The sequence below is a fragment of the Urocitellus parryii genome, chromosome 7 (genome assembly GCF_045843805.1).
Source record: "Urocitellus parryii isolate mUroPar1 chromosome 7, mUroPar1.hap1, whole genome shotgun sequence".
Lineage (NCBI taxonomy): Eukaryota > Metazoa > Chordata > Mammalia > Rodentia > Sciuridae > Urocitellus > Urocitellus parryii.
In genome coordinates this window covers 90,754,267-90,778,905 of record NC_135537.1, presented here as the reverse complement: position 1 = coordinate 90,778,905, position 24,639 = coordinate 90,754,267, and the positions used below count along the sequence as shown (strand labels likewise).

The window sequence follows — 24,639 nt, the reverse complement described above, 5'->3', positions numbered from 1 at the left end:
AGTACATTTCTTTTTTATCTAATTTTTTGAGAGTTTTTATCACAAAGGGACATTGAATTTTATTGAATACAGTTTTTCTATCCACTGACATAATTAGATGATTTTGTCCTTTCTTCTATTAATGTATTACTGTGCTAAGTTTATTATTTTGAACCTCCCTGTATCCCTGGGATGAATTTAATTTGATCATGGCACAGGATCTTTTTAATGTACTTTTGTGTTTGATTTGCTAACATAGTTTTGAGAATTATTGCATATTTGTTCATCAGGGATATTGATCTGTAATGATCTTGGTTTTGGGGGGAGAGGAGGGGGGGCAGGGATCAGAGAGAGAACTCGAGGCAGTTTCACAGAGCCACATCCCCAGCCCTATTTCGTATTTTATTTAGACACAGGGTCTCACTGAGTTGCTTAATGCCTCAGCCTCCTGGGCCACTCGGATTACAGATATACACCACCGCGCCTGGCTATAGTCTGTTTTTGCTGTTGTTTGTTTTTGCCTGGTTTATTTATCAGGGTAATGCTATCTTAACAGAGTAAGTTTTCAGGGGTTTCCTCCTTTTCATTTCTTTAAAGTATTTAGAGGAGAACCGGCATTATTCCTTCTTTAAATGTTTGGCAGAATTCAGGCATGAAGCCATCTCATCCTAGGCATTTCTTCTTTGGTAAATTTTTGTATTACTGGTTATTGATCACTTCTGATTTTTGTCATTGTGATTCAACTTTGTTAGGTCATATGTATCCAGAAATTTATACTTTTATTCTAGGTTTTTCAATTTATTCCTATATAGTTATACATCATAATCCTTAATGATTCTTTGTATTTGTATTCCCTGATGTTATTTACTTGGGTCTTCTGTTTCTTTTTTGTTGATGCTATTGTTGTTTAGTTAGTCTACATAGTAAAGATTAGTCAGTTTTGTTTATCTTTTAAAAAATCCCTTTTTTATTAATCTTTTGTATTTTTTAAGGCTCTATTTATTTTTGCTCAATATTTGTTATTTTTTTTTCTTCTACTAACTGGGGGTTTGGTTAATTCTTTTCTAGTTGTTTAATTTACATCCTTAATTTGTTTTTGTGAAATCTTATTTTTCTAATGTAAGTACTTGCTACTATAAAAATTACCTATTTGTTCTGCTTTTACCATATTGCCATAAGTTTTAGAACATTATTTTTATATGTTTGCAAGAAATTTTTAAATTTCCCTATTGGTTAGTGAAGAGAATATTTTCTAATATGCATGTATTTCTATAGTCAGTGTCTAAAATTCTTACTGTTTTTCTAGTTATATTCCATTGTTTTCAGAGGAAGATACATGCTTTGGCTTCATTTTTTTCAAATTTGCTGAGACTTATTTTGTGACCTAACATGCCTGTCCTGTGCTCATCATTCAGAATTGCATTATTCAATCTCCATGTATTTATATAGTTTCTATAGTTTTCTTGGCCAATGAATTTATTTTGTTATGATCTGATATGATGCAAAGAATTATTTCAGTTTTTGAAAAAATGTTTTCAAAGACTTGTTTTGTGTCCTAAAATAGGGTTTACCTTGGAGAACATTTCATGAGCATCTGAAAAGAAAGCATATTCAGCTGTTGTTGGATGAAATATTCTGTAGATGTCCCTAAGTCCATTTGATCTATAGTAGGTTTTATTTGTGTAGTGTCTTTGTTGATTTTATAGTTGGATGATGTATCTATTGGAGAATTATATTGAAGTTACCATGATTGTTGTATTGGAATTTATCTGAGTCTTACTGTCAAATATTGTTTATTTTGTCTCATTCAGTGCATAGGTATTTGGGGGATAATATTTTCAATCTTTATTTTTTCTTGTTGGACTTTTTTCTCTACCAGTGATCTCTTTAGCCACTTTTTTTTTTTTTTTTTGGATTAAAATTTGCTTCTTTCTGATGTGAGAGTTACCACCCCTGCTTCTTTCAGGCTCCATCTGCATTAAATATAATTTTCCATCTTTTCATTTTCAGTCTGTGGATGACTAATATACTCTTCTAATGAGATTTATTCCTTTCCGAGATCTCCTTATTAAAACTTCTATCATCTTCTGTGTGTAGAATTTTCTATTTTTCTATAGTATTTGCTTAGTGGTCATGATTTCCTTTTGTTTATGCTTATCACATAAATTTTTTATTTCTTCTTAGGGTCTGTCACATAATTAGTGGAAATAGCAATCTAGGTTTATAATTACATTCTTTCAGGGCTTGAAACAATTTGTTCCAAGCCTTCCTGGCCTTTAGAGTTTTTGCTGAGAGATTTGCTGTCATTGTGACTGGTTTTCCTTTATACATGACCTTGGCATTTCTGTCTTGTAGCTTTTGAAAATTCTTTACTTGGTCTGTATTTTTGGTATATCAGTGTCATGTATCTCTCTTGTTCTATGAGCCTTGTTAGGTCTTTTAATGTCCCATATTTCTTAGATACTCTGCTCATGTAAAGTATTCTCATTAATATTTTCTCTTCAAAGCCTAAAACTTTGTTTTCTACATCACCTAATCTATTAGTAAGACTTTCAAATGACTTTTTTATTTGATTGAGATTTTTATTTCCAAGATTTCTGTTTGGTGCTTTTTATGAATCTGTATCTTTAAATTGAAATGCTCTTTTATAGCCTACCTTTCTTCCTTTAGTTTATTTGATAGATGTTATTTTACTTCAGTGATCATTTTAACCAATTTTTGAATTTTTAAAAAATATTTTTAGTTGTTGATGGACAATACCTTTATTTTATTTGCTTATTTTTATGCAGTGCTCAGAATCAAATCCAGTGCCTGACACTTGCTAGAGGAGCGCTCTACCACTGAGCTACAACCCCTGTCCAAAAACTTGTTGAATTCTTCATCTGACATTTTCTTGACTTCAGTGTCTATGAAATCAGTTATTGGAGAGATGTGAATTTTGAAAACTATCTTATTACCTTGTTTCCTCACATTTTTTGTATTCCTGGGTTGATATTTTTACATCTGCTAGGATGATTATCTCTTCCAGTGTTATGTAAGGAACTTTTTAGTGAGCTGTTTGTCTTAATTGTGTGCCCTGAGTTGGGAATATGTCTATGTCAAAACTCACACCCAACATTGTTTTTATATTCAGTCCCTCACACTGTTTTGAGAGGAGATACAATCAGCTGTGATCAATTCAGAACAAAGCCATATACTAATAAACCTTCAAAAAATATTCTGAACATGTTCTTCTCAATCTCTTTTATCTAAAAGTGGAAATGTGGAGTAATTCTCTAGCACAAGTTAAGAAATTAGGTATTAAAGAAAGTACATTGCTATTAAACTGTGGGGTCATGATGAGGAAAGAGGGAAAGGAAATGGCATTGGAGAGACAGTAGTAGAAAACACAAAAAGAAAAAGAGGGAGAGAATATAAAGTGAACAAGGAGAAAGAGGAATGAGTAAATCCATTTAATTAATTAAATATATATATATATATATATATAATTGTGTTAATGAATACAATATTAAATAATAGGGAGAAACCTAGCAAATCAATATAAAAATAATATCTGTGAAATAAAAAACTATTTTTAAATTATTTCTTACTAAACTAATTGAGATGGAGAGATTTCTTATTGGGCCTTCTGGATTTGAATTTCATTGGGTTTTGGCAGGCTTAGTAAATGCCCTCACCTCCTAGTTTGCCTGTAAGTTTCTCTGGATGTGGAGGTAATAACCTCTCTAGCCCACCTCTGATGCAAGTCTATTCTGCTCCCTCTGTTGTTTGGTATGCTGGGTGTGCCTATGGCTTTCTGGAGGGTGAGAGAAAGAACCCCTAATTGTCTGTAGTTTAGCATCCAGTCTCTTCCTGGTTGGGATTGCAGTCTTATGTGCCGGCCTATAAAAGTGTTTCCTGCACCCAGAGCTGTCAACTGGACTGAGCTTACCTGTGTAGATTTCAAGATGCACAGAGTGTGGCAACCCTGGGCTGTAGTGTAGGGTCCCATCCATAGTGGCACTGAGTAACCTGCAGGAGGTGCAGAGTAGACGCCTGTGGCTCGGACACCAGCATGATTGAGCCTGAGTCTACTATTGACAGCTTTGGGGTTGCATAAACAGGCTGCTCTTAGGGCATGCACTGTGCTATGGCAGTACAGGATGCTTCTGTCAGCTACTGAAGAGGGGACAGCTTTGGTAGGGACTGAAATTTATGTATTCCTAGAATAGTGCTTGTGTGTGCTCAGCTGTAGCCAGTTTCTAGGTTGTGTTCAGCACTGCTGGGCCTCAGGTGGCTTCTTCTGTTTTATGGTGCATATTTTCTATGCTTATATGATTTCTCCTGGAATCACCCAGTCCACCCAGGATTCCCACATATGTGATCTGATGTTTGCTTGGCTGGACCAGTAGCAGAGGCATAGCACCTGTCACTTCTTGAAGGCTCATGGGGTTGGGATTGAACCAGTGGGTCCAGGTAAATGCAATGGGGGCCAGGCCACCCCAGATGGCTGAAGTATATCCATTCAGCACTGAGGAATTTACTGGTAACTTCGTAGGACCTCTTAAGCCTAAGCTGGTCTGCCCACCTGCCTCCCAGGGTTGTGTGTGTCACCAAGGGAACCTGCTTTCCAGTTCATCAACAGGTTGAGCTTCTAAAAATGAGTTGCCTGACTGCAGGCCCTCCTGATTGTTTTAAAGGGACCTCAGTTGGCCATGTCCTCAAGGTAGGCTGCCTAGGGCTTCCCAGGACCATATGAAACTGGGCAGCTAGTACAGAAGGCTGAGTTGGCTAGGAGAAACTGCCTGGCTGCTATACGGATTCCTAGGTGGACAGAGTCTTAAAGTGGTACTCTGTATCAGGAACCTGTGGTAGAGTGGGCATAGTGTGGGCTGGGCTCTTTTTCTGGGGATAGTGTAGTATGGTAACCCAGTAGCTCCCCAAATGGTGCTCATGATCTTAGAAGACTGAAGACTTATCTAACAGCAAATGATTCAGGCATCTGAAGTGAATAGGGACTGCTAGGAGACTCTGACTTCCATGCTGAGTGTCTTGGTTAGAGGCCAGTCTCAAAAGACATGGTGAGAAAGTATATGCTGATTGCTTAGTTGCCTTCTTTAAAAGACCATCGTGCGTGTATCCTCATAATCCCTATTGTCTCTTCCATGTCCCCATAGAAACACTCCAGTGAAATAGCTATTCTTTTTTCTTCATTTGGCTCTTCCTATGGATAGAAGTCTGGCATCTCTTGTTTGTCAATCATCTTGGTGACGTCACCTTTATTTTTTCCTTTTGTACTGGCTGTACTCTCCAGTACAGTAATTCACAGGGAAAAAGTACTTATTTCTGATCTTAATATCAATAGCCATCGAGGAAATACAAAGCAAAAGCACAATGAGGTATCATCTCACCCTAGTTAGAATGGTTATTATCAAAAAGATAACAAACTTGTGAGAACGTGGAGAAGAGGGAATTCATATGTTATTGTTATGAATGTAAATTAGTACAGTCACTAAGGAAAAAGTTAGGCAGATTCCTCCAAAGTTAAAAAAAAAAAAGAAGTACCATATAATCTAGTAATCCGGTATACTAATGGTTATATATCCAACAGAAATGAAATCACTGGGTCAAGAAGACAGCTATGCCCCCATTTATTGCAGCAATATTTACAATATCCAAAATATGTAAGTGTCCATTAACAGAATAATGGATAGAGAAAATGTGGTGTGTGTATATACTAACAGAATACTACTCAGTCTTAAAAAAAAAAAAAAAGGATGAAATTGTATCATTTGTGAAAACATGGATAAGCCTCAAGGGCATTTTAAGTGGAATAAACCAGGTACAAAAACATGATCAGTGTTAAACTTATTCAGAGGTATAAGTTCCCATTCTTTAAGACCTTCACTCTTTATTGCTTCTTTTGCTGTACAGACATTTAGTAGTTTAATATGATACCTTTTTTTTTTTTTTGCTTTTGTTTCCTATACTATTTCTGTTTTTTGTTTTGTTTTGTTTTGCTGTGTGTGTGTGTGTGCGCTTCTTAAAATATCTTTGGCTATAGCAGTATCCTGAAGGATTTTTCCTGTTTTCTTTTAGTGGTTTCAGAATTTCAGATCTTACATAAATCTTTAGTCCATGTACAGTTGATTTTTGAAATGAGGTCTCATTTTATTCTTCTGCATGTGGATACCCAATTTTCCCAGCATCATTTATTTAAAACACGATTCATTTTCCTATGTGTGTTTTTCAAATCTTTCTCAAAAGTCAGTTGGCTATATATGCTTGTGTTTACTTCTAATATGTTTTGTTCCATTGGTCTATATGTCTCTTTTTTTGCCAATCCCAGGATGTTTTCATTACTTTGTAGTATTTGGGGGAAGAGGGGTACTGGGGATTGATCCCAAGTGCCATAGGTAACTACTGAGCCACATCCCCATCCCCTTTTATTTATTGTTTGTTTGTTTATTTAAAGTTTGAGGTAGGGTCTTGCTATATTGCTGAGGCTGGCCTTGAACTTGCAGTCCTCCTGCCTTCACCTCCCAAGTCACTGGGATTATAGGTACCTGTCACCATGCCCAGCAGTTTTGTAGTATATTTTGAAGTGAGGCAGTAAAATGCCTCCTGTATTTTTGTTTTTTCCCAAGTTGCTTTGTCTATTGGGGGTATTTTGTGAACCCATATAAATTTTAGTATTTTTTTTTTTTTTTCTGTGAAACATGTCATTTGTACTTTGGTGTATGGATTGCTGTCTTGATTCTTATTTCAGGTAATTTTGATGCTGTTGATGTATAACAGTGCTGCTGAAGGGTGTGTGTGTGTGTGTGTGTGTGTGTGTGTGTGTGTGTGTGTGTTTAAGTCTGATTTTGTGTCCTTCAACTTGGATGAGTTAATTTACTACTTGTAATTGTTTTCTGGCAGAGAGTCTGGGTGTTTTTTGTTTTTGTTTTTTAAATATATACGATCAGGTCATTTGCAAACAGTGACAATTTGATGATGACTTTCCACTTTGTATGCCCTTTATTTCTTTTTCTTACCTAATTGCTCTGGCTAGGATTTCTAGTACTGTGTTGCAAATGTGATGAAAGAATGGGCATCCTTCTCCTTTGCAGTTGTATATTTTTGATGCATTTCTTTTTTCACGATTTATTGTTAATTTATTTTCATAATGTTTCATTTAATTCTTCATATATGCTTTCCTTTAATTCTTTGGTTATATTTGTTAGAGCCACTTTAAATTGTCTTTAGTAAAGCTGGGCATATTAGCTTAGTGGTCGAGTGCATACCTAGCATTCTGCTTTTGGTACTGGGGATTGAACATAGGGTTCACTTTACTACTTAGTTCTATCCCCAGCCCTTTTTACTGATTTTTTTAAATTGTGAGACAGGGTCTCACTGTGTTACTTAGGGTCTCGGTCTCCTGAGCTTTTAGGATTACAGGCATGTGCCACCACACCCAGTTTGCCTAGCTTTCTTGAGACCTATGTCTCATCAATCCTTATTATGATCAAAAGAGAAGATTCTTGGTATTTGACATGTGGGCCCACAGAGTCCTACAGTGTCTCAGATCCCGAGTATGGGCCATACTTTGCTGTTTTGTTTTTCGTTTTTATACTTGTGGGGGGGAGCACAGAGCTTTAGCTTTTCCCCCCACTTATTTTCTTATATAATGTATTCTTTTAAGTTGCCTTCTTCTGTGCTTATGAGTATTTAGTACTTGGATTCCAACAAATCAGCTCCCTGAGCATCAAAGTTGATGGTGTTCATAGGCATGCTCAACCTTGGCAATCTACTCTATCTTAGGATTTTTGAAGAAATCAGTTTCATGCCAGAATGCCATAGGCATCCATTCTTCTTATCCTAAGTTCACTAACTTTTTATAAGTAAATGTTTTTGCCTTTTTTTTTTTTCCTTAACTGATTTCCAGAGGACCAAAGTTGGGAGCGGGGTTGGTATTGGGTTTTGTTGTTGTTGTTTTTAATATATATATATATATATATATTTTACTTGTAGTTGGACACAATATTTTTATTTATTTTTATGTGGTACTAATGATCGAACCCAGTGCCTCACACATGCAAGGCAAGCCCTCTTCCACTTTGCCAAAACCCCATCATCCCTGACCCCGAGCTCTTTTTGATATTTATTTTGAAAAAGGGTCTTGCTTAGTTGCTAAAGCTGGCTTTGAACTTTTGATCCTCTGGCCTCAGTCTTCAGAATCACTTGGATTACAGGAGTGTGCCACCACACCTGGCAACAACCTCCACCTTGTATATGCCCCCTGCAAGGAGTGAAGAAGAATTTTCATTCTTCTGTTATCCTACCTTCATGTCTGAATATTTTGCCTCTTGGTATGGAAATCTAGGTTAAATGTTGAAGTTCTTTTTTGTGTTTTTATTCTTTAAAGTAATAGATTCACTGTTTCTGTATTGCCTTAACGCCACCTTTAAAAGGAAGTCTCCTGTCATTCTTTTCTTGCATCCTTTGTAGTTTATTTCTTTTTACTTTGGTTACTTTTAGGTGTTTCTCCTACTGGTTGCTTTTACACTGTTCTGTTATGGTATTGTTATGTTTGTGATCTTCCTTTTCTTTCTTATTGTCTTTCCTTAACATATTATGGTTTTCTGTAGCTTCTTGAACATGTAGGCACTTTTTTTCATTTTTCTCTTTCCTTTCAGGACTTGTATTTTTTATTGAATGCCTGACATGTTGGGTTTTTCTTTCTGTTTCGGATAGGTTTATATTATTACAAATATTACTTGTACTTTTTTTCTTGGACACAGTTATGTTTAATCTTTTCATACCTACTTTTAAGGTTTGTTAAGTGGACTGGAAGAGCATTTAGTCTAAAGCTAATTTTCTCTCCAGTATTTAGATAATAAATTTTGTACTCTATTCTGTCTCCTGTGAATTATAAGATGTTCCCACCCTGGCCTATCAGAACACAAATTTTCTACCCATGTGTTTTTGCCCCCATGCTTATTTTTTCTGGTCCTTCTATTCTTTCTCCATCCTAGGGTGGTTTCTTCACATATATACTCTCTACTACTCAGCTAAAGAGACCATAGGGTTCTTTTGCAGATTTTAGAACCTTCTCTTTCTGATTAGCTGTCCCTTTTGATCCTGCACCTTATATCATATAATCACCTTGGCCTTGCTGAAGTCCCAGCTCCTTCTCCACTCTATTATGTCCTAGCTCTGCTTAGGTTTCCCTGCTTACTATGCTGCCTGGCATGTATAGAACTGGTCCAATTTTAAGGCTTACCTTGTGTTATCCCTTGTCAGGGATCACTGTCTTTTTATGATTTCCCTGAATCTGTAACACCAAGTAAAACAGCATTTACTATTTAATGATTGATTTTTATTGAGTCTTGCCAAAGCTTTCAGCCTATTATTCTCATATAAACAAGAATTCTTTAATTTCATGGTGTTAACTTTAACTGATTTGTATTTTATTTTATCAGACCTTATATCAATTTGTATTAGATCTGTTTTAGCTTACTATTGATATATAAAAAATTCAGCCATTCAAAACAAGTGCCAGTATAGTTGACAATATAATCTACCTCCCAGATATGAACAGTATGCTATGGATATCAGCCATTAATTTTCCAGAAGTATCATTCAGTTTTCTTGATTGATAAAACATGATGTTACTGCATTTATATACTTGAAATAGTGGGTGCTATGACAGGTGGCACTTTAACACCTTGTGTGCCACCCACCAACCCTAATGTCAAAAGATGAATTTCAATTGTATTATGCTAGTCTATTATTAATTTATAAGACATATGAAAAATAATCTGACTGAAATTCCATGGTATCATTTAATCGACAGTGTGAGAATTGTACAGACTAGATGACCCACTTGCTTCATCAAGTAAGTGGCTCAGAGTAAGAACAAGTGGTTGTGAAAAACCTCCATTTTAAATACTATGAAAAAATTATTTACAGATTTATATTTAATGAATAGGATGGCCTTTAAAATGTTGAAGAGATAATTAATTGGAATATAATACATTGGAAGTTAACCAAAATCACATTATAAAAGGATACAAGATATAGAAAGATGCTTTTGATTTCATCAGTCCTTTTTTATTTTTTATTTTTTTGATTTTTTTGGTCCTGGGATGCTTTACCACCGAAACACACTTTCAGTTATTTTTATTTTTTATTATGAGACAAGGTCTTGCTAAGTTTTGAGGCTGACCTTGAACTTGTGATATGGGTGTGTGTGCCATTGTGCCCTTCATCAGTCCCTAAGAAGGGAATTTGAAAAGAAGATTGTAGAGAAATAGTACTAGTGATATAACAAGTATTTTTAAAAATTACTTTAAAAAATTTGGAATCTTCTGATTGAATGATTAATTTGTATTAATCGTCTTACAAATGTTTTTATCACCTACTTTAATATTTGCTTTGGAAGCATATAGTTTATTCTGAGCAAAGTTTCACTCTATTATTTTAATCTCACTTATAGTTCATGTTTGACCTAACCTATAGGTCTGTTTGACAGTTAAAATATAGAAGATATCTTCCTTTTAAAGGCGGCAATATGTCTTGGGGCAGAGGGGGGGGATAACCAGGAATTGAATTCAGGGCCATTCAACCACTGAGCCACATCCTAAACCATATCTTGTATTTTATTTAGTGACAAGGTCTCACTGAGTTGCTTAGCGCCTCGCTTTTGCTGAGGCTGGCTTTGAACTTGGGATCCTCCTTTCTCAGCCTCCCAAGCTGCTGGGATTACAAGCATGCACCACCACACCTGGTGGTAATGTGTCTTTGACAATGTATTTTTAGTCTTATTTATACCCAAAGTTCTCTTTATTGCAAAATTCTGAGGACAAATGCATGGTAGTAAATAACCACCAAGTTTTCTGTAGGAGAAATGGTACAATGACTTTCTCTTTTTTGTCATTATTTTTACTAATGAATAATGCAACAAAAATGAGAGGAAAACTAGCCTTAATTTATTTGACCTATTACTTTTATTTTTCTTTTGCTGTGCCTAGGGTTTGAACCCAGGGCATTGTATATGCTAGGCAAGTGCTCTACTACTGAGATGCAAACATAGTTGTAAACCTATTACATTTTTAGTATGTTTAAAATAACTCTGGTCAGGGACTATAGCTCAGCAGCAGAGCACTTACCTAGTTCGTAGGAGGCACTGGGTTCAATCCTTAGCGCTGCGTTAAAAAAAAATAAGTAAAATAAAGGTATCCCGTCTATTTACAACTACAGGAAAAAAATTGTGAATATATATATAACTGTGGTCAGCATGAAAAAATAAATAATTAGATTTAATTAGGAAGCTAGAGAGTTTTAGCTCTTCAGGTGTTAAGTTTACTTTTCAGAAACCTTCCTCTTCTCTCCTCTATCATTTTACATGCTTCTGTGTTTCCTTTAATGCCTTCTACTAATGTTCAACACTCCTTAAGTTAGTATTTATTTTAATGATCTTACTTTTAAGTTATGGTCTCTAGTGTCAACTTATTATTCACAATGTAAAATAGTATTGTTTTTCAGAAACTCCTTCAGCTGTTCCTTTCTTTGCAGGCTTCTTCTTACCAAAACAGAAAACCCTCTGTAGTTGGTCTGTTGTAGAAAATCTACAAAATTGGTTGTAATATGAATTCATTTTTTGTGCTGTGATTTAGGTAGTGTACCATTTCTGACATTCTGAATTATTTCTCATTTTAGAGCCCTATGAGATTCCTTGTATATGAACAGTGATTGTGTCAGTATCTCTATATTAGTCAAGAGTTTTCCCAAAAATTTGTTTTACAGTAATTTTTATTTTTTTCTACATCCTTAGTAGGAAAGTATCCATCGCAATAATTCAAGAAGCATTTATCTTAAGAAGACCAGTAGAGTCGATTTTATTCTTGGGGGGTTTTTTGTTTGTTTTGTTTTGTTTTTTTGTAAGCAGAAAGTCATTAAATTTCAATCTGCCAAGAAAGAAAATCCAGAGTTCAGACTTTAAATTAAAGGACATGTTTCCCCAAAAAGACTGTGAGGGTCAGTAAGTTGGGTGACTTTTTCATAAAAACATACATGGTCACTTTTTATGCTATAAAATAGTGTTAGAACAAAGGATTTTTGTAATTGCCCTGCAATTATAGTTTTCTATTTGTTGTTCTTTGTTTAAATTCCCAAGTAAAGGGTACTGCTTTCATATTTAGTCATTTATTTCAAGGCCCCAATGATACAATACTGTGAAAATCAGTATAGGTAACCTAAAATAGAATTTATGATATTTTAGACATAGGGATGACTACAAACATGTAGGTGCTAATACTGAAGTATAATCCCTTACCCTTTTTATTTTTGGAGACAAGGTCTCGTTAAGTTTTTTTAGGGCCTTGCTAAATTGCTGAGGCTGGCCTTGAACCTGTGGTCCTCCTGCCCAGCCTCCCAGGTCACTGGGATTACTGACATGCACCACATGCCCAGTTTATAATTTTTACTGTGTGAACTTGGATGTATTAATTTCATTTTTCTTGGCATTGATGTCAAGTCTATGGTTAGGGAAAAGTCAGTCATGCTATCTTACATCTGAGGTTGTGACTGTACATTGAGACAACTATCTTCAGCCTTTTACTCATCCATTGTTGATCTTTTCTCAGTATATATGTTATATAATACTTTCATCATTGACTTTCCACTTATCTTCCCTCCCGGAAGACCATATCCTTTGAGCCAGTTCTGTAAATCCCCAATTGTTACGCTTGAACCTTGCTACTCTTTACAATACTGTGCTCTGTCCCAGTTCATTTTTTGTTGCTATAACCATACTCCATTCTGGGTAGTTTATTTTTAAAAGTGGGTTTATTTAGCACATATATGGGGCCTCAAAGTCCAAGATCAAGCAGCACCATCTAGTCAGCCCCTGGTGAGGACCTTCTTGTTACACCGTGGCAAATGATCGCATAGTAGAAGTGGGTGTGAGAGAGTTTGCAAGGTAAAAGAAAAAGGACAGGGAGGAGCCAGGCTCTCTATTACAACCCAGCCTCTTAGGAACTAATCCACTCCTACCAGACCAGCATTAGTGCTTTCACAAGGGTGGACCCTATTCACTTAACCTCCCACTAGTCTCCACTTCTTACCTGTTTTACCACCTTTTAATACCATTACGTGGGGAACTGGGGACCAAACTCCTAGCAAATGAAGTTTTAGGAAAGAAACTATATCCAAACCATATTATGTTCCTCTTGCATTGAATGATTAGGTGATACTGCCTTATCTGCTATTTTGTGATCTTATCTATGAAGAGATTTAACCTTAACCTAAATGGAAATTTCTGTAGATCATGATGAGGGCTGCTAGCATTGTCCTTAAGATACCTGCTAAAATTTAAACTTCCACAGTCTTTCAATAAAGGGGTGGATAGGGAGGAATCATGCCTCCTCTACCAAGGGGTATGAGTCATTTTGAGGCTCACAAATTCAGAAGAAACTAGGAATTAAAGGTCCTCACCTACATCCACCCAGATATTTTTTAGACCCCACTTCTTTCCTATCGTAGTTCTGATTTTGTCAAAGGAAAATTGATTAAATTTCCAAAAAAAAAAAAAATTGCAGCACTGTCCTTGAACTGGCAATTTAATGGCCTGATCTTATTATTTTTTCTCTTTAGGATCATAGTACAATATAGCAGCAAATACTTAGTTCCACAGTTCTTATAGTTAACTTTTATTCACCCTGCTTCCTCAAATGTCAGAATGGTGTACAAGTTAATAGTGCACATTCTTTTTCACCCACAGGTAAAAACCCTAGCAAAATACAATACTGTTCTGTGTCAGGAATTGTCAGTACTTATCACCATTGGATTCTTCCTCATAACAATCCAGTCTTCAAGTAATCCAACCTCAGAATCTCATCAAAAAAGTTAGGTCACATTCCCTAGAAGCCAAACCTGAGGAATTATTGTGCTAACAGTATAGTTGTGTGTCTTAACAATGGGGATATGTTCTGAAAGATGTGTCACCTGGCCATTTGTTCAGTGAATAAACACAATAACTGCATGTGACTAATCACAAGATTTTGTAAAGCTGCTGTGAGCTAAACATAGTATATTATTTTATAATAAACTTTTTGCCTATAAGCAGATATATATACTAAAATAATGATAAAACATATAGCAGATGCATAAGCTAGTAAGTCATTTACTATTATTAAATATTATATACTGTGCATAATTGTATATGCATAGTAGGTTTGTTTACACCAGCATCAACACAAACACATGAGTAATAAGTTGTGCCATGATGTTATGATGACTACAGTGTCCCTAGATACTAGGAATTTTTCAATTCCATTGTATCTTCTGGGATAACCTTTGTATATGTAGTCCCTGATTGAGCAAAACATTGTTTTGTAGCACATGATTAGGTTTGTACTCAGGAGTATCCTATTGGAAAATATGATAAAGCAGGAAACAGCCCAACAGGTGGTTTCAGAATAAGTCTAGACTCTGCACAATCTCACAACGAACTCTAGAGAATAAATTACATCTCAAAGTTTGTCCTGCCAGAGTTAAGACAGTTAGGCTGTTTTACCATTATGTCTTTCTACTCTGGTTATGGGCATTAGTCTGGGAAAGGTGAGAGTGGAGTGGAGTGAATAGGAGAGGAAAGGTAAAACATAACCTCTTAGGAATTTCTGTGCCAGGTGGGTCTTTTCAACCATGGTGGTTTCTTCAGAGAAAGGTGTGTATAGGAATCATTAGCAGTTGACATAGGCTGAAGAATTAACAAGTAAAGGGAGTTTGGGTGGAGTGTTAATTGCACCTGGTATAAACACTTCAGATTTCTCCTACATGCTATAACTAACTTTAACAGATAATATCACTTCATTCACTGCTGTGCTATAAGTAGTTGAATTAGCTTGCAAGAGGGTGATTATACACACTTCTCCATGAATGGGTTCAATGATAGTTCATTGGTAGTTCAGTATCATCTATGGAAGGTATATTTATGTTATGGATCTTTGCATGTGTAACAAAGTGGGCCCTGTTCCCCAGAATGAGTTACTAAATCTTTTACCAGCATATCACTGTACTTAGACGTGTGTGCATGTGCTTTTGAGATTTTGTTTTGTTTTGTTTTGTTTTTGGAGGGGCAACTGGCATTGAACTGAGAAGCACTCAACCACTGAGCCACTTCCCCAGCCCTAATTTGTATTTTATTTAGCAACAAGGTCTCATTGAGTTGCTTATTGCCTTGCTTTTGTATATGTAGTCCCTGATTGAGAGATGTGGGATGTGTCTCAGTGGTTGAGCATTCAATCCCCCGTACCAAAAAATAAAAAATAATAATAATCTCTTGAATCCTTTAAGGGTGTTGACTAAATTTCTAGATGATGCCATACACATTCTGTTTACACTGTGATTGCCAACAACCTTTACTCTTAATTAGTGACTTTATATTACAGATAATCTTCTAACTCGTACCCCCAGGATTCTACACTGTGTCATTTTCCCAGTGTTTTAAACATTCTGCTGTTTCTCTGTTTCCTTACTACTCTCCTTGGAATGTAAAAGGCATCCAGTAAATACTTGTTGCATGAATAAATGATAGCTTTAATATGAAATTAAGTCTTGCCACAGGATTATTCTATAATTACATATAGAACAAATGAGCATTCCCTTCTCTAATTATGATCATAAGTTAAAAAATTCTAAGTATCACCGAATAATATGAGAGATACTCATTATATGGTCAGAGTTGATAAATGTTTGACACAATTATATTCACAAGAAACTAAGGGATTTTCAATGTATTTTTAAATGATTAAACTGAAATTATTTTATTCTTCATAAAGACTTCAGTATTTTTATTCTAATCTTTTTGGCATGGAATTAACTGCTTCTTTTGTGTTTTTATTTGTGTCTCTGAAGCAAGGGGAAGTCAGACTGAAGTGTTTGAAAGCTCTACAGAGTCTATATACCAATAGAGAATTATTTCCCAAACTGGAGCTATTCACTGACCGATTCAAGGTAAGCATTAAGAACAGTGAGCTTATTATTTTCATAGTACCTACATTATTTCTCATTATAACCTTGTACTTATAGCTAGTTTATCAAATGACATTACTGTAATAAGTGTTTAATTCCTGTTCTTTACTACATATTCTTTAAATAAACCTGCCTGAAATAAATGAGTGAGTATCTACTTTACCACAAATACACACAAGAGTTCTTGTTTCCTTAAAAATGTCTTTCTTGTTTAAAATTATTTCTTTATATATCTTCTTTAATGAATGTATTAATTTTGTAACTAAAGGTTTCCCTGTCACAGTGTTCTGGGAATGCCAGTTGATGAGAAAGATTTTAAAGTACAAACATTCTAGCATCTCCTTTGTGAGAGTAGAACTATGAGAATATGATTTCAAGAATAAAGTTTTGCATTTAACCTATCATTAGTGTGGCACATATGCCTCAGAATACATAATCTTAAGTCTTTCTCAGCTTTTTTATGTTTATGGTTTATTTTTTTATAACTATTTTTTTAGGATCGCATTGTTGTATCAATGACACTTGACAAAGAATATGATGTTGCTGTGGAAGCTATTCGATTGGTTACTCTAATACTTCAGTGAGTTTATTTTTTGATATTTTGATATTTTAATGCCCTTTTCTCTGCATTATTGATATCCTTTTGTATATAAAGCCCTTAAATATATTTATCACTTCGGGTTCTACTTTTAATACCTTAAGGTTTTGTTCCAAACAAAGTATTCTTTTTTGTGTGTGTGTGTGGATTTGTTTTGTTTTTGTTTTTCATTTTGACTGTTGTCTCTTTCCTCCATATTAAAGTTTTTTCATACAATCTACAGAAAATACCAATGAAATATCTTCCTCTTTAAACAAAAACAGAGAAAGAAGTCTTCAAAAGGAAGGTCTCTCAAAAGGGATAGGTTTTTCAAATAGGCTTTTTGGAATGTATATAAAACCAAAAGATAGGAAATAAAGCAGGTAATTGTTTTATTTACAAAATGATCAAAAATAGATTTTAAAATAACAATTTTAAGAAAGCTATTTAAGAAAAATAGCTTTTTCATTACAAGTTTGACTATAAAAGTAGAATCTGTAAGAGAATGTGATTTCTAGCAAAATTGTTACACATTCTTCTCTATATACTTTATAATGACACACCTGTCATAACTAAATAGCTATACAGGGGTCTACTGATGCTTGAGTTCTTTATACCTTTTTGCCTTTATACCATGCTTTTTATTATTTTGGCTTTATAATATATTTTAAAATCCAGCCTCTTCTCTTATTGGTAGATTCTCTGGTCTATTTAAAATCCTTTTTTCTATGATAAGAATTTTTAAAATATACTTGTCAGTTGCTTCAAAATTTTGGTTAGTATTTTAAATATTAGAACTTCATGGATTTTAGGAGAAAATGGAAGTTTTTATTATATCATATCATTTATTCATGAAAAGATGCATTTCTTTGTTGAGATATCATTAGGTCTTATACATAGAGCTCAATTTTCCATGGTGATCTTCTGTGTTATTTAGTATATGTTAATTCTTAAAAACTTTGTAGTTTCATTGCTATATAATTGGTATTTAGTATTTTCTACTTCTTGTTTTGGTGGGTTTCTTATGTTTTGAGACAGGGTCTCACTAAGTTGCTTAGGGCCTCACTAATTGGTTGAGTCTGGCCTCAAACTTGCTATCCTCCTACCTCTGCCTCCTGAGTTGCTTGGATTATAGGCCACCATGCCTAACTTCTACTTGGTTGTTGCTGAGGTATAGAAACCTTCAATTTTTATGTTAGTTTTATAGGTATACTGGATTAGAACTCTCATTTCTTCTGGTGTTTTGTTCATTTTGTTTACTTGTACTAAGTAAGTTACATTATTTGCAAACAATTTCAGATCCTAACCTTACAAGTTTTCATCTCTTGTCAAATTGCATAGCCAGTTCCTTTATTACTATTAACAGTGTCACTGATAGAAGACAGTTTTGTTCTTGTTCTGGGGAGGCAATTAAAGTTTTTAGTTTCTGTGATTTCTGTGGTATCTTTTGGTCCTTGATAAAATTTTCCCTTTGTATATGAATTTCCTGAGATTTTCCTTTTATCCACTAATGAACCTGAGTTAAATTAATAAATTTGTCTAGTGGTAAGCACCCCTTGCATTTCTAGAATAAATTCTATTTGAACATGATACAGTTCTGTTTTGTTTAAATACAGTATTATATACACATCTGTTATCATTAATAAATTTGACATTTTAGAATTAAATTTATTTTTTAAGCACATACATAAAAACAAAAATTGTATGGGGCTAAAGATATGACTCAATTATAACTCAATTATCTACTCAATGGTAGAATGTTTGCCTAACATGTGAAAGGCCTTGGGTTTGATCCCTATCACCACAAAAAAGAGTATAAATAAATGTACATAAAATTGTACATAGTAATGGGGTAGCATGATATTTTGGTACATGTGTAAAGTTGAAATTAGGTTAAATATGTGGATCTCCTCAAACATTTATCATTTCTTTACTTTGAAAATCCTTTCCTCTTTTTGAAGTAAATATATACATTATCCTTATCTATAGTCATCCTGCTGTCCCATGTTAAACTTGAACATCTGTGTAACTAACTCAGTAGCCATTTATTGGCGTCTCTTCACCCTTCCCTTTCTCTTAATCTCCCCAGCCTCTCCTAAATACCATTCTGCCCTCAACTTCTACATCAGGGTTTTGTTTTTTTTGTTTTGTTTTTTTTTTTTTACATTCCACATATATGCCTGGCTTATTTCACCTAACTCTAGTTCTATCATCCTTTTTCATGGCTGAATTGTTTCCTTTTTGTATATATATCACCTTTTCTTTCTCCATTTATTAGTTGATAAACACTTTGATTGCTTCCATTTCTTGGCTATTGTGAGTAGTGCTGATGTGAACCTGAGTATGGACGTCCTCTTCCATGTAGGGATTTTATTTCCTTAGAATATATACTCAGTAGGGGGTAGATATATGATCTATATTTGTAGATCATATGGTAGTTCTGTTTTGAATTTTTTTTGTTGTACTGGACCAAATATCTCTATTTTATTTATTTATTTATTTTTATGTGGTGCTGAGGATTGAACCTAGTGCCCTACCAGTGCCAAGCAAGCTCTCTACCATTGAGCTACAACCCCAGCTCTGTTTTTAATTTTTTGAAGGAATATACATACTGTTTTCTACAAGGACTGAACTAATTTACATTCCCACTAACAGTATGAGTTTCCTTAACTCTTACCAACACTTGATATCTTTAGTCTTTTTGACAGTAGCCATCTTACTAGGATGAGTTGACAACCTTTTGTTGTTGTTGTTGTGTTGTTGTTGTTGTTGTTGTTGTTGTTTTGCACTACTGGTGATTGAACCCAGGGATATTTTACCGCTGAGCCATATCCTTGGGTTTTTTTTTTTTTTTTTTCATTTTGAGACAGGGTCTTTCTAAATTGCTGAGACTGGCCTCAAGCTTCTGATCTTCCTGTCTCACCCTCCCAAGTTTCTAGGATTATAGCCCAATTTTAATCAGACTGGATTTTTACTGTTGGAGTTTTTGAAGTTTATTGTAAATTCTGGATATTAACCTCTTGTCATGTATATAGTTTGGAAATAATTCCTCCCATTCTATATGTTGTACATCTCTTTACTGTACCTTTGCTGTACAAACACTTAGTAGTTTAATGTAATACCATTTTGGCTTTTATTTCCTGTACTTTTCTGCTCTTATTTCCTCTGCTCTTGGGGTCCTCTCCAGAATATTCTTGGCCTTTCCAATATCCCTCAAGCACTTCCCCTGTTTTGTTTTATCGATTTCATGTCTTACATAAGTCTTTTAGTCCATGTACAGTTGAATTTTTTTTATTTTATTTATTTTATTCATTTTAGTTATTGATGGACCTTTATTTTTTATTTATATGTGGTGCTGAGAATCAAATCCAGTGCCTTACATATTTGAGGCAAGCTCTCTGCCACTGAGCCACAACCCCAGCTCCTACAGTTGATTTTTGAAATGGGTGGGAAATGGGGGTCTCATTTTATTCTGTGTGTGGATATCCAATTTTCCTAGTACCATTTACTGAAAATACCATCTCTTCTCCCATGTGTATTCTTTGGATCTTTGTTGAAAGTTAGTTGACTATCGATGCTTGTGTTTACTTCTAGTCTGTTTTGTTCCATTGGTCTATGTCTCTTTTTTTACCAGTCCTGTGTTGTTTTGATTACTACAGCTTTATAATTTATTTTGAAGTCAGGTAATATAATGTCTCCTGCTTTGTTCTTTTTATTGAAGATTGCTTTGGATATTGGTGGTATTTTGTGAACCCATACAAATTTTAGTGCTATTTTTCTAGTTCTGTTGATCACTTTGGGCGGTATAGACATTTTTAAAAAAACTAATCCTTTCAACCCATGAACCAGGGGATCTCTTTTCATTTACATGTGCCCTCTTCAGTTTCTTTCACTGGCATTTTATAGATTGCATTGTAGAAATCTTTCATCTTTTTGTTAAACTTATCCTTTTGTATTTTACCATTTTTTGTAAGTATTATAAATGGGATTACTGTGTTGATTCCTATTTCAGATAATTTGCTGTTGGTGTATAGCAGTGCTGCTGAAGGTTTTTTTTTTTTTTAATGATGATTTTGTATTCTGCAACTTTGCTGAGTTAATTTATTAGTTGTAATTGTTTTCTTCCATCAGAGTGTTTAGGTTTTGTTGTTGATTTTATGTATAAGAGGAGTTTAGTCAGTGGTAAAGCATTTGCCTAAGATCATGTCATCTGCAAACAGTGACAATCTGATGATGACTTTTTCAGTTTGGATGCCCTTTATTTCTTTCTTTTGCCTAATTGCTCTGGCTAGAGTTTTGTTTTGTTTTTTTAATTTTATTTTTTAAATTTCTTCTAATTAGCTATGCATGACAGTAGAATAGATTTTGATACATTGTACACAATGTGGCACAATTTCTTTTTCCTTTGGCTGAACATGGTATAGAATCACACTGGTAGTGTAATCATACATGTATAGGGTAGTAATGTCCGTTTCATTCCACCATCCTTCACATTATCACACCCTCTCCTCTCACTCCCCTCTGCACTGTCAAAATTTCCTTCATTCTTCCATAACCCCCACCTCCATTATGGATTAGCATCCACTTATCAAAGAAAACATTCAGACTTTGCTGTTTCGGGTTTGGCTTATTTCACATAGCATGATATTCTCCAGCCCCATCTGTTCACCTGCAAATGCCATAATTTCATTTTCCTTTAGGGAGTAGTATTCCATTGTGTGTGTGTGTGTGTGTGTGTGTGTGTGTGTGTGTGTGTGTGTATATATATCACATTTTCTTTATCCATTCATCTGATGAAGGGCATCTAGGTTGGTTCCGTAGTTGAGCTATTGTGAATTGAGCTGCTATAAACTACTTTACCACATCCCCAGCTTTTTTCACTTTTTATTTTGAGACAGGATCTTGCTAAGTTGCTTAAGTCCTTGCTAAATTGCTGAGGCTTATCTCTAACTTGTGATTCTCTTCCCTCAGCATCCTGAATTGATGGGATTACATGCGTGCATCACCACACCCTGTTTTAAGCTATTGTGCTAATTGTTTTATCACCATAATGAAATTGTGCAGAGAATGACCTGTACAAAACACAATAAATTGTTCAAAGATTAGACTGTTCCCTTTGCAAGGACTGAAGAATTCAGTATTTGGTATTCAAAATTTAGTCTTCAGTCTTCATTTTTGGATGAATCATTGGGTATGTGTCACAATCTATGCTTTTAACCAGATTTTAATAGAAAAATAGCGGTTTGACCCAGTTGGAAGTTGAAAAAATATTTGGTTTCATGTATCACATAATACAAAATTGCTCCCCACGAAGTAATACCAGGTAGAGTTATACATCTTGTCAAACTCCTTAATATGGGTTGAAGTATTCTTTTCCATATTTCTCCAACGCCTCAATAGTGTATTCCATCAGATCCGCTTGTATCTTTCCTGTATGTCCGTTATTTTTGGTTACTGCCTTGCCATACATAGTTACTTTGGAGCAGGATCTGGCTGACTGAAATAGGAGAGGTAATGGCATGGTTTGGGATCAGAGGGAACTGCCATTATTACTGAAACCATGGCACATCTCTTTTTCCAGTTTTATTATAGAGAACTCAATAGTATATTTTTGTATTCCACAAAAAAAAAAAAGTTTAAAGCTTTCTTTTCTGTTTTATTCTGTTATCTCAGAATATGTTCTGAATGTTCTGGTCAATTTTTGTATTTTATTAATATGTTTAGAAACATTAGAGCTGAGAAGGTTAGTCAGTGGTAAAGCATTTGCCTAATATGCACAATGCCCTGAGTTTGATCCCTGGCACTACAAAATAAGTAAATAAAAACAATATATGTACACATATTGCATATAATTGTATACATATTTATTTTGTTGAATTTATACATTGTTTCATTCATATTATTTCCTGTCTACTTTTTAAGGATAATGTATAAAAGTCTTATAATTGTTGCCTTACCTTTCCTCCTGAATGTTGATCATAAAATATTTTTCATAATCAATTATGAAGAGTTTTATTTCCCCTCTAAAATCTATTTTAAAGTATTCGGCCCTTAGGTTTTCTGGTGAATTTAACCAGCTATTGATACCTTTGCGCTGAATAATATAGTATCCTGACATTCTAACCACTCATATATTTCAGTGGTATTGTCTGGAATTTGAGATGAGATCTGTATCATTAGACTGTATGTATATATATCTGGCTGTCTGCCTTTTTTATTTAGTTTCAGTACTTGGTCATTTAGACAGCTCGTTTATTTTTTACTTTGATATTTCTTCTTCCTTTTTTTCCAGCAGAGTAATTATTTCAGTCTCCAAAGATTATCTAAATAAGTTAGATTTCTTCCTTCAAGGGTGTTTTCAAAACTTCTGAGACGTGTATGACTGGAAAAATTCTACTTTTCCCACAAATGTACAAGATTGAGTGGTTTTATAATTCCGTAGATTCTATTCCCAGTAGGGTTGGTGGGGAATGAATGAATAAACTACTGGGTTAGAAATGAGTGAGAATAGAGTTATAAAGAAAATATAGAATTCGAGCTGGGGTTGTGGCTCAGTGGCAGAGTGCTTGCCTTGCACATGTGAGACACTGGGTTCAATCCTCGGCACCACGTAAAAAAATAAGTAAACTAAAGACATTGTGTCCATATATAACTGCATGTTTATTAAGGGTGGAAAGAGCAGATAATGTCTTAATCTAAGTATGAAATTGTTAACACTATAGTTCTGTCAGATATTCTAAATGCATTGGAGACATTGGTGCTTTTGTGAATTCCTCATAGATCTCTACAACTCCTGGCATTTATGTTTTCTGTGAGGAAGTTGTTTGCCCTAAAGGTAGTTCTATTGGGTAGAGTCTTTTAAATCTATTCAGAAATGTTCCTTTTCAATATTACATACATGGCCTAAAGGAAATCAAGACCATTCGTGAATGGTTGAAGTACTATGCAGTCCCTGGTATCCATACTCTCTTGTTTCTCCTACCGTGGACTGCTCCACAAACATTTTATCTTTAGAACTCTTTAATCCCTGCACCAGATACTAGTTTCTAAAAATTCTTATAATTTTAAAGGATATTCATAACATTTTCATTGAAATTTTCTGAAACTTGGTGTTCTAGATTAGCTTAGGGAAAGGCTTCAGAGTACCATAACACTCTGATATCTCTGTCTTTAAAGAAACCATATTAGTAACATATGGTGGAACCCCACCTACTGCTTGTAATCCCACCTATTTGTAATTGCACCTACTCTGGAAGCCTGAGGCAGTGATATCACAAATTCAAGGCCAGCTTAGGCAACTTAGCCAGACAGTGTCCCAAAATAAAATAGAAAGGCCTGAGGAAGTAGTGCAGTGGTAGTGCCCCAAGTTCAATTCCAGTAAATAAAGTTAGAAAATGAAGAAATTTTTTCAACCAATTATGTTGCTCAGTCTCCTAATTTCTAGTTACTTATTATTTTGTTGGGTAATAAGCTAAGCATCCCAAACCAGCTTTCCTGTATCTGATAGCACGTGCCTGAGAAAATTAATTTGACCTTGTTTTACTTGATTTGTGAGATCTCTGCCATACTAAAACTCCCAAAACTTCAGGTAAAGTTAAATATAACATCCTGTTACATTCCGTCCATCTATTTGATACACATTGTTTTCCTTTCATTTTTGAGCTTGGGTTCCTAAGATGTCATGTTAAATTGTTTTGTTTTGTTTTGTTTTGTTTTGATGTTAAACTGTTAATTTTTGAGGGTATTAGCCAGTGGACTGCCTGCTGAAGGCCCCACCAGCGCCCAGCCATCTGAGTCCCCGTCCCACTCCGCCCTCGGGCCTTGGGCCACCTGGGACCCCACAGAACAGTTGGTGAGGAAGAGGGAAATTAACCTGGGAGAGGACCCCCCCCTCTGAGGGACTATCTGCTCTCAGTGCCTGTTTCTCTCCTGGCCCCTCAAGAGGAACATCTAGGGGCGACAAAGACCCTTTTAAGACACCGACTCCTCCTTCCACCAATCCTTGGCCTGTTCCCCTAGATTCCACACTAACTGCCCCTGTCTTGGAACACATGGTAGACAGTCGGGATGGGGTGGGTGGAAGAGGA

At 35.0% G+C, this 24,639-nt stretch overlaps 1 protein-coding gene across 1 annotated transcript in view; it reads left to right on the top strand.

Annotated features, from left to right (window-relative positions):
* LOC144255853 (cohesin subunit SA-1-like) overlaps positions 1 to 21,610 on the top strand; it is a 98,379-nt gene extending 76,769 nt beyond the window's left edge. The window contains exons 7-9 of the mRNA XM_077800872.1: positions 15,859 to 15,957; positions 16,473 to 16,555; positions 21,524 to 21,610. Coding sequence (XP_077656998.1) covers positions 15,859 to 15,957; positions 16,473 to 16,555; positions 21,524 to 21,536 — 195 coding nt within the window. The 3' untranslated portion in view covers positions 21,537 to 21,610. The remainder of the gene's footprint in view (positions 1 to 15,858; positions 15,958 to 16,472; positions 16,556 to 21,523) is intronic.
* Positions 21,611 to 24,639: the final 3,029 nt, after the last annotated feature.